Here is a 9,729-nt window from a genome sequence, read left to right on the forward strand (position 1 = left end):
TATAGCAATAAGTGGTACGGCAAATGTACCATTTGCTATCGACGAAAATCCCACGCAAACAGCTAGACTAACGGCCAAATATTGTAATATATCTAAGTGGGATAAGATTAAGACACATGAATTGAAAAAAGCTCTACAAGAAGTAGATGCACATACACTGCTTAATGCCGGAGATCATTTAAAATATTGGGATGTCGATAATTTGTTCAATTATAGACCAGTGGTTGAAGATGAGTCGCCTACGGCGTTCATAACCAAACATCCTAAAGAATATTTACGTACTGGCCGTTATTCACCAGTACCCATATTGTTTGGTCGTGTACCCAATGAGGGCGGTACGGGTTGTAAGCATAATGGAATCAGAGGAATTAAAAAATCAATTTAATAATAACTTCACCGATTTATTGACAAAACTTCAAGAATATCCACACTATTTCACTTCAACGCAGGCAGCGGATAAGACGGGTTTAATAATTAAAGAATATTTTAATGAAAGTACGGTATTAAATGATAACACGCAGCAGGGTTTTATGGATGTAGGTATCTAGATATAAATATTTAGTTTAAAACTATTTTCCCTTTTATTTGATTTTCACTTCTAGATGCTAACAGATCGCCTCTTCTATCATCCTCTTTATAATACCGTTAAAATGTATGTTAATACAATCGATACAGTTAAATATCCAGTTTATATGTATAATTTCAACTACCCCGGAATCTATACATTTGCCGATAAATTTGTCAATCATGACACCGCGAACAAATACGGTATAATACACGGCGATGATTTTTCTTTATCTTTTCTACGCAAGCTTATTTTCCCTTATATGCACACAACTCAACCGAAGCAGAAGCTTTAAAATTATATATAGACGATTTACTCTATTTCGCTCATAATAGGTAAGTTGTGCTCTAATTGTTCAGTTTAAATCTGTTATATATTATCTTTTATTTTATAGAAAACCCAAACATTCTGTGGAAAAATGCAACAAAGTAACATTTTATCCGGTAGAGGATCGTATATGTCTATATATGGAATATGTTAAAGAGCCTTCTGGGGAAATGATTGTTAAAATCATCGATACATTTGACACGAAACGTATGAAATTTGGGATGATATTTTGCATGAATAATAACAATAAATAAATAAAGATAATTCTAAATAAATATTCGAAATTTTATGTTTCCAAATTCAATATTGCGGATAATTCAAAAAGTACCCCAAGAAGATCGAAAATGTGCTGGAAAGAACTTTTTTTTATAACAGATATTATATATTCAATTCTAGTCTATAGTCTAGTCTATAGTCTAGTCTATAGTCTAGTCTATAGTCTAGTCTATAGTCTAGTCTATAGTCTAGTCTATAGTCTAGTCTATAGTCTAGTCTATAGTCTAGTCTATAGTCTAGTCTATAGTCTAGTCTATAGTCTAGTCTATAGTCTAGTCTATAGTCTAGTCTATAGTCTAGTCTATAGTCTAGTCTATAGTCTAGTCTATAGTCTAGTCTATAGTATAGTCTAACTAGTCTAGTCTATAGTCTAGTCTAGTCTATAGTCTAGTCTAGTCTAGTCTAGTCTAGTCTAGTCTATAGTCTAGTATCTAGTCTAGTCTAGTATAGTCTAGTCTAGTCTAGTTAGTCTAGTCTAGTCTATAGTCTAGTCTAGTCTATAGTCTAGTCTAGTCTAGTCTAGTCTAGTCTATAGTCTAGTCTAGTCTATAGTGTCTAGTCTATAGTCTAGTCTAGTCTAGTCTAGTCTATAGTCTAGTCTATAGTCTAGTCTATAGTCTAGTCTATAGTCTAGTCTATAGTCTAGTCTAGTCTAGTCTATAGTATAGTCTAGTCTAGTCTATAGTCTAGTCTATAGTCTAGTCGTATAGTCTATAGTCTAGTCTATAGTCTAGTTATAGTCTAGTCTATAGTCTAGTCTATAGTCTAGTCTAGTAGTCTATAGTATAGTCTATAGTCTAGTCTATAGTCTAGTCTATAGTCTAGTCTATAGTCTAGTCTATAGTCTAGTCTATAGTCTAGTCTATAGTCTAGTCTATAGTCTAGTCTATAGTCTAGTCTATAGTCTAGTCTATAGTCTAGTCTATAGTCTAGTCTATAGTCTAGTCTATAGTCTAGTCTATAGTCTAGTCTATAGTCTAGTCTATAGTCTAGTCTATAGTCTAGTCTATAGTCTAGTCTATAGTCTAGTCTATAGTCTAGTCTATAGTCTAGTCTATAGTCTAGTCTATAGTCTAGTCTATAGTCTAGTCTATAGTCTAGTCTATAGTCTAGTCTATAGTCTAGTCTATAGTCTAGTCTATAGTCTAGTCTATAGTCTAGTCTATAGTCTAGTCTATAGTCTAGTCTATAGTCTAGTCTATAGTCTAGTCTATAGTCTAGTCTATAGTCTAGTCTATAGTCTAGTCTATAGTCTAGTCTATAGTCTAGTCTATAGTCTAGTCTATAGTCTAGTCTATAGTCTAGTCTATAGTCTAGTCTATAGTCTAGTCTATAGTCTAGTCTATAGTCTAGTCTATAGTCTAGTCTATAGTCTAGTCTATAGTCTAGTCTATAGTCTAGTCTAGTCTAGTCTATAGTCTAGTCTATAGTCTAGTCTATAGTCTAGTCTATAGTCTAGTCTATAGTCTAGTCTATAGTCTAGTCTATAGTCTAGTCTATAGTCTAGTCTATAGTCTAGTCTATAGTCTAGTCTATAGTCTAGTCTATAGTCTAGTCTATAGTCTAGTCTATAGTCTAGTCTATAGTCTAGTCTATAGTCTAGTCTATAGTCTAGTCTATAGTCTCTCTAGTCTAGTCTCTAGTCTAGTCTATAGTCTAGTCTCTAGTCTATAGTCTAGTCTATAGTCTAGTCTCTAGTCTAGTCTATAGTCTAGTCTATAGTCTAGTCTATAGTCTAGTCTATAGTCTAGTCTATAGTCTAGTCTATAGTCTAGTCTATAGTCTAGTCTATAGTCTAGTCTATAGTCTAGTCTATAGTCTAGTCTATAGTCTGGTCTATAGTCTAGTCTATAGTCTAGTCTATAGTCTAGTCTATAGTCTAGTCTATAGTCTAGTCTATAGTCTAGTCTAGTCTAGTCTAGTCTATAGTCTAGTCTTCTAGTCTATAGTCTAGTCTATAGTCTAGTCTATAGTCTAGTCTATAGTCTAGTCTCTAGTCTAGTCTAGTCTAGTCTATAGTCTAGTCTATAGTCTAGTCTATAGTCTAGTCTATAGTCTAGTCTATAGTCTAGTCTATAGTCTAGTCTATAGTCTAGTCTATAGTCTAGTCTAGTCTAGTCTATAGTCTAGTCTATAGTCTAGTCTATAGTCTAGTCTATAGTCAAGTCTATAGTCTAGTCTATAGTCTAGTCTATAGTCTAGTCTATAGTCTAGTCTATAGTCTAGTCTATAGTCTAGTCTATAGTCTAGTCTATAGTCTAGTCTATAGTCTGGTCTAGTCTAGTCTATAGTCTAGTCTATAGTCTAGTCTATAGTCTAGTCTATAGTCTGTCTATAGTCTAGGTCTATAATCTAGTCTATAGTCTAGTCTATAGTCTAGTCTATAGTCTAGTCTATAGTCTAGTCTATTAGTCTAGTCTATAGTCTAGTCTATAGTCTAGTCTATAGTCTAGTCTATAGTCTAGTCTATAGTCTAGTTATAGTCTAGTCTATAATTTAGTCTATAGTTTAGTCTAGTCTATCGTCTTGTCTATTGTCTAGTCTATAGTCTAGTCTTTAGTTTAGTCTATGGTCTAGTCTATAGTTTAGTCTATTGTTTAGTACAGAGCTAGTCTATAGGCCTAGTCTATCGTCTAGTCTATAGTCTAGTGTTTAGTTTAGTACATAGCCAGTCTATGGCCTAGTCTATAGTTTGTTCTATAGTCTTGTCTGAAGTCTAGTCTATTGTTTAGTCTACAGCGTAGTCTATAGTCTAGTCTTTAGTATAGTATATACTATATTGTAGTTTATATTCTAGTCTATAGTCTAGTCTAACGTCTAGTCTATAGTATTGTCCAATCTATAATATAGTCTAGTTTACAAGTTTTTATGTAATTTATTTTGAATCTCTCATATTTTCGAGCGTTTGAAGAGTTTAATTTCTTTCCTAAAATGTTAAATTAATTTGTTTCGGATCTCCATATTTTTTACGTGAATTATTTAGTCAAAGTGTAAAAATTTCATTATATGAATATGTAGATGCAGAAAAAAAGAATATAAATTATAAAACTTATTGCTAATTTTTTCAATTTAGGAATTTTCTGCAATAGTTTTAAAGTATTTCAAAGGAAAAGTGATAGAACAACCAATAGAGTGGTGATATACGATTTCAAATTTCGTGAAATTGTTGAAAAAAGTTTATCGATTCAGCATGTTCTACGTAAAATTATTAACACATTGTTTAGTAATCAGTGTGTATCTGGTTTTGTACAGGTCAAGATCCGAAGGTTTGTACATTTGATGCTGGATGTTTTATTGGTTTTGAAATGGACGGCTATCAAATCGATAAATTGAAGCATATTTAGGAATACCGTATGCAATAAAACCTCGTCGATTTCATGTAAGTTCAATTTACAAGTTTTATATACATACTAGTTTTAGTACTATTTTAATAGAAATAGAAAAAAGATTTGATTTCATAATTTTTTTTTTTTTAACTTTTAGTCACCAAAACGTTTCTACAGTAATGAGACTTTCCAGGCCAAGGATGCAAAATTTTCGTGTATACAAAAAAACTATTATGTACCGGGTTGGCGAGTACATGGTGATGAAGATTGTTTGTATTTAAATGTTTATAGACCAATTGTAAGTAGTTGAGGGAAGTAATGAAAAGTGCTTCCAAGATTATATTTACTTACAACTATGGACTTGGTGCTATTTTAAACTAATATCGAGAGATACAGACATGATTTTTTAATAGCTTTTGAGCTTTGTTAGTTAGTTAGGTACTTAGTTAGTTAGTTAGTTAGTTAGTTAGTTAGTTAGTTAGTAGTTAGTTAGTTAGTTAGTTAGCTAGTTAGTCTAGTTAGTAGTAGTTAGTTAGTTAGTTAGTTAGTTAGTTAGTTAGTTAGTTAGTTAGTAGTTAGTTAGTAGTTAGTTAGTTAGTTAGTTAGTTAGTTAGTTAGTTAGTTAGTTAGTTTTAGTTAGTTAGTAGTTAGTAGTTAGTTAGTTAGTTAGTTTAGTTAGTTAGTTAGTTAGTTAGTTAGTTAGTTAGTTAGTTAGTTATAGTTAGTTAGTAGTTAGTTAGTTAGGTTAGTTAGTAGTTAGTTAGTTAGTTAGTTAGTTAGTTAGTTAGTTAGTTAGTTAGTTAGTTAGTTAGTTAGTAGTTAGTTAGTTAGTTAGTTAGTTAGTTAGTTAGTTAGTTAGTTAGTTAGTTAGTTAGTTAGTAGTTAGTTAGTTAGTTAGTAGTAGTTAGTTTAGTTAGTTCGTTAGTAGTTTAGTTAGTTAGTAGTTGTTAGTTAGTTAGTTAGTATTAGTTAGTTAGTTAGTTAGTTAGTTAGTTAGTAGTTAGTTAGTTAGTTAGTTAGTTAGTTAGTTAGTAGTTAGTTAGTTAGTTAGTTAGTTAGTTAGTAGTTAGTTAGTTAGTAGTTAGTTAGTTAGTTAGTAGTTAGTTAGTTAGTTAGTTAGTTAGTAGTTAGTTAGTTAGTTAGTAGTAGTTAGTAGTTAGTTAGTAGTTAGTTAGTTAGTTAGTTAGTTAGTTAGTTAGTTTGTTAGTTAGTTAGTTAGTTAGTTAGTAGTAGTTAGTTAGTTAGTTAGTTAGTAGTTAGTTAGTTAGTAGTTAGTTAGTTAGTAGTTAGTTAGTTAGTTAGGTTAGTAGTTAGTTTAGTTATTTATTTAGTTAACACTAATCGGTGCTACACATCTTATTAGGTCCCATAACACATATACTTGTTGAACTACGGCCAATCTTTGTAGACAACATCATCAATATAATCAACAGACCCTTGATTTTGTAATGAAAAATAAGTATTAATTATTTAATATTTCGTTTTCTATAGAAACCTAATCCTAGCCAATATTTTCCCGTAATATTCTACGTACATGGAGGAGGATTTTTCGCTGGGTCGTCTGCACCCATTTATACTGGTCCAGAGTATATAATGGACAATGAACATACCGTAGTTGTAACAATTGCCTATCGTTTGGGTGCATTTGGTTTTCTAACAACCGGTGATGGAGTCATTCCCGGTAATTTAGGCTTAAAAGATCAGGCTGAAGCCTTACGTTGGGTTTTCCGAAATATTGAAGCTTTCAGTGGCGATCGATTTCGTATTACACTTGTAGGACAAGATGCGGGAGCTGTATCGGTGCACATGCACATGTTTAGCAAATTAACGACTCGTTTATTTCATGCAATTATCGCAATAAGTGGTACGGCCAATGCTCCATTTGCCATCGATGATAATCCTGAGAAAACGGCTAGAAAAACGGCCAAATATTGTAATATAACAGACTGGGATACAATAACAACTGCTCAATTGGCGAAAGCGCTGGAAAAAGTTCCCATGTATGCACTACTTGATGCCGGAGATAATTTAAAATATTGGGATATCGATAATTTGGTCAACTATAAACCTATAGTTGAACGAAATGTCCCATTTGGTTATTTAATGGAACATCCCGATGAGTATATACGCACGGGCAATTATAATCCAGTACCCATAATGTTTGGTCGTGTACCAGTTGAGGGTGGTTTACGAACTGTGGGCATAATGTCATCGGATGTATTACACAAGGATTTCAATGCACATTTTTTCCATTACATGGTAAAATTTTTAGAATTTCCAACGAAATTTAATAAATCGGAACAGTCTGAGAAAACCAAAATGATATTAGATGAATATTTAAATGGAACTCATGAATTGAATGAAGAGACGTGGGATGGTTTTATGGATGTGAGTATAAAGAATTAAGAATGTATGGTCCACTATGTTATTATTTTAGCCTACACCATATTGGCGTAGGTTATACTAATAAATTATGGTGAATCGAAGTCATCTTTCCCAATCTTTACAGTTAATAACACATCGTAACTTCTATCATCCACTTTATAACACCATTAAATACTATGTGGAAACCATCGATACCAAGAAATATCCAGTTTTCTTGTATAATTTTGAATATATTGGAAACTATTCATACTCCGAAATTATTGCCGGTCATCGACTCTTTTATGATTATGGTGTAATTCATTGTGACGATCTCATCTATTTGCTGAGACATCGTTTATTTTTTCCCGATTTTCCCAAGAATTCAGCAGAAGCAACCGTGGTTGCAAAATATGTACATGTTTTAACCTATTTCGCTCATACTACGTAAGTTTCATTTTATTATTACTATTTCTATGATCATTTTTATATAATTTTTTTTTGGTAGAGAACTTGTTTATATCGATTCAAACTTTAAACCCTGTAACGATGAAACATTTTTCCCTTCAGACGGAAAAATGTGTGATTATTTTGAATTCGTTAATGGTGAAAATGATTCAATAGTTTTAAGTCCTAATAATGCATTTGATACGAAACGTATGAAATTTTGGGATAAAATTTTGAAATAACATCGGATGTATTCATGAGCCCTGAGTATTTATATGAATTGTATTAAAAAAACATTAATAAATAAAAAAAAAACAATATAAAATTTTACGTATGTATGCATTTCCAAAAGTTATGTTACAGAAGTCAAAAAAAGCCTGCTGGTGGAAGAATACAACAAGTAATTGATCAAATAAAGTCAAATCCAGAGACAAGAGTATACCTTTGTGACAGCGCCAGTATAGTATATAGTTAAGTCTATAGTCTAGACTTTAGGCTAAACTATAGATTGGACTATAGACTAGACTATAGACTAGACTATAGACTAGACTATAGACTAGACTATAGACTAGACTATAGACTAGAATATAGACTAGACTAATAGACTAAAGACTATAGACTAACTATAGACTAGACACTAGACTATAGACTAGACTATAGACTAGACTATAGACTAGACTATAGACTAGACTATAGACTAGACTATAGACTAGACTATAGACTAGACTATAGACTAGACTATAGACTAGACTATAGACTAGACTATAGACTAGACTATAGACTAGACTATAGACTAGACTTAGACTAGACTATAGACTAGACTATAGACTAGACTATAGACTAGACTATAGACTAGACTATAGACTAGACTATAGACCAGACTATAGACTAGACTATAGACTAGACTAGACTATAGACTAGACTATAGACTAGACTATAGACTAGACTAGACTATAGACTAGACTATAGACTAGACTATAGACTAGACTATAGACTAGACTATAGACTAGACTATAGACTAGACTATAGACTAGACTATAGACTAGACTATAGACTAGACTATAGACTAGACTATAGACTAGACTATAGACTAGACTATAGTCTAGGTCTAGTCTATAGACTAGACTATAGACTAGATTATAGACTAGATTATAGACTAGACTATAGACTAGACTATAGACTAGACTATAGACTAGACTATAGACTAGACTATAGACTAGACTATAGACTAGACTATAGATTAGACTATAGACTAGACTGTAGACTAGACTATAGAGTAGACTATAGACTAGACTAGACTATAGACTAGACTATAGACTAGACTAGACTATAGACTAGACTATAGACTAGACTATAGACTAGACTATAGACTAGACTATAGACTAGACTATAGACTAGAATATAGACTAGACTATAGATTAGTCTATATACTAGACTATAGACCGGACAATAGACTAGGCTATAGACTAACCTATAGACTATATAGACTTGATCATGGACCAGATTTTAGACTAGTCTAATCTATTTGGTATGCTTTAATCTAATAAAATAATAGGAGAAATTCGGAGTTCGATTGAATTCAGCTTAATCGCTAAGAAAACAAGTAGGAAAGTATAGTCGGGCATGGCCGAGCATATGATACTCTACACCACTGAGTATGTTAAAAATGTGGATTATTTGTAATAACAAAGCATTTAAGTTGTTTACCTTAATTCCGAAATATTTTAACAATTTGTTGAAAAAAGTGATTTTTTAAAAGTAAGGGTTATATGGGGGCAAGGGTAAATATGGGTCTATCCTTATTAGTGAGACGGTAGGGTTGTATGGGGGCTAGGTGCAATAATGGACCGATTTCAACCATTTTCAATAGTTGGGCTTCAAAACACGTATGGTCCCAATTTCATCAAAATATCTTGAAAATTGCGATCTGTACCTTGCGCACAAGGTTTAGATGGACAGCCAGCCGGACGGACATGGCTTAATCGACTCAGAAAGTAATTCTGAGTCGATCGGTATACTTTAAGATGGGTGTAGGACCTATATTTTTGCGTGCGTTACAAACATCAGCATAAACGTATAATACCCTCTCCACTATGGTGTTGTATATACTCCAGGTTTGAGTTTTTTAAATTATTTCGACTTGCATTGAATGTTATTGCTGAATACTTTACCGAGAATAACTTATTTTTTTTTATGAATATCGCAAGAAGCGTGTATTGAATACAGTCCATCGATATTCATTTGAATTGACAATATCATTGTAAGACAGAGTCTGAAGTAAATATAATTTAATATTTAATAGAAGTAGTAGCGGAGAAATTTTATTTCAAACCGAACATTTTCAATTAAAGTGGAAAAAAATTCATTATATCCAAGATATATATAAATATCAAATTTCTGATGTTTTTTAAAGTTTATATACAATTT

The 9,729-nt window shown here is 32.1% G+C and overlaps 2 protein-coding genes across 2 annotated transcripts; both read left to right on the plus strand.

Moving 5' to 3' along the window:
- Positions 1 to 4: 4 nt before the first annotated feature.
- On the plus strand, positions 5 to 1,170 carry LOC119614829 (esterase S-like; the record flags this gene model as incomplete). The annotated part of the gene is given in 4 exon segments (XM_037970936.1): positions 5 to 333; positions 335 to 536; positions 603 to 900; positions 960 to 1,170. Coding segments are annotated over 3 exon segments (789 nt in total), but the record flags the coding sequence as incomplete, so codon positions are not given.
- A 3,078-nt stretch (positions 1,171 to 4,248) lies between these two features.
- Positions 4,249 to 7,594, plus strand: LOC119614832 (venom carboxylesterase-6-like). Its single transcript, XM_037970939.1, has 5 exons — positions 4,249 to 4,547; positions 4,652 to 4,792; positions 5,986 to 6,882; positions 7,004 to 7,302; positions 7,364 to 7,594. The coding sequence occupies exons 3-5, from the start codon at positions 6,088 to 6,090 to the stop codon at positions 7,542 to 7,544; spliced, it is 1,275 nt and encodes a 424-aa protein (XP_037826867.1). The 5' UTR covers positions 4,249 to 4,547; positions 4,652 to 4,792; positions 5,986 to 6,087; the 3' UTR covers positions 7,545 to 7,594.
- Positions 7,595 to 9,729: the final 2,135 nt, after the last annotated feature.

Source organism: Lucilia sericata, unplaced genomic scaffold (assembly GCF_015586225.1).
Source record: "Lucilia sericata isolate MDLA Ls3-8-SP2 unplaced genomic scaffold, ASM1558622v1 Contig003492F_arrow, whole genome shotgun sequence".
In the NCBI taxonomy this organism is placed as follows: Eukaryota; Metazoa; Arthropoda; class Insecta; order Diptera; family Calliphoridae; genus Lucilia; species Lucilia sericata.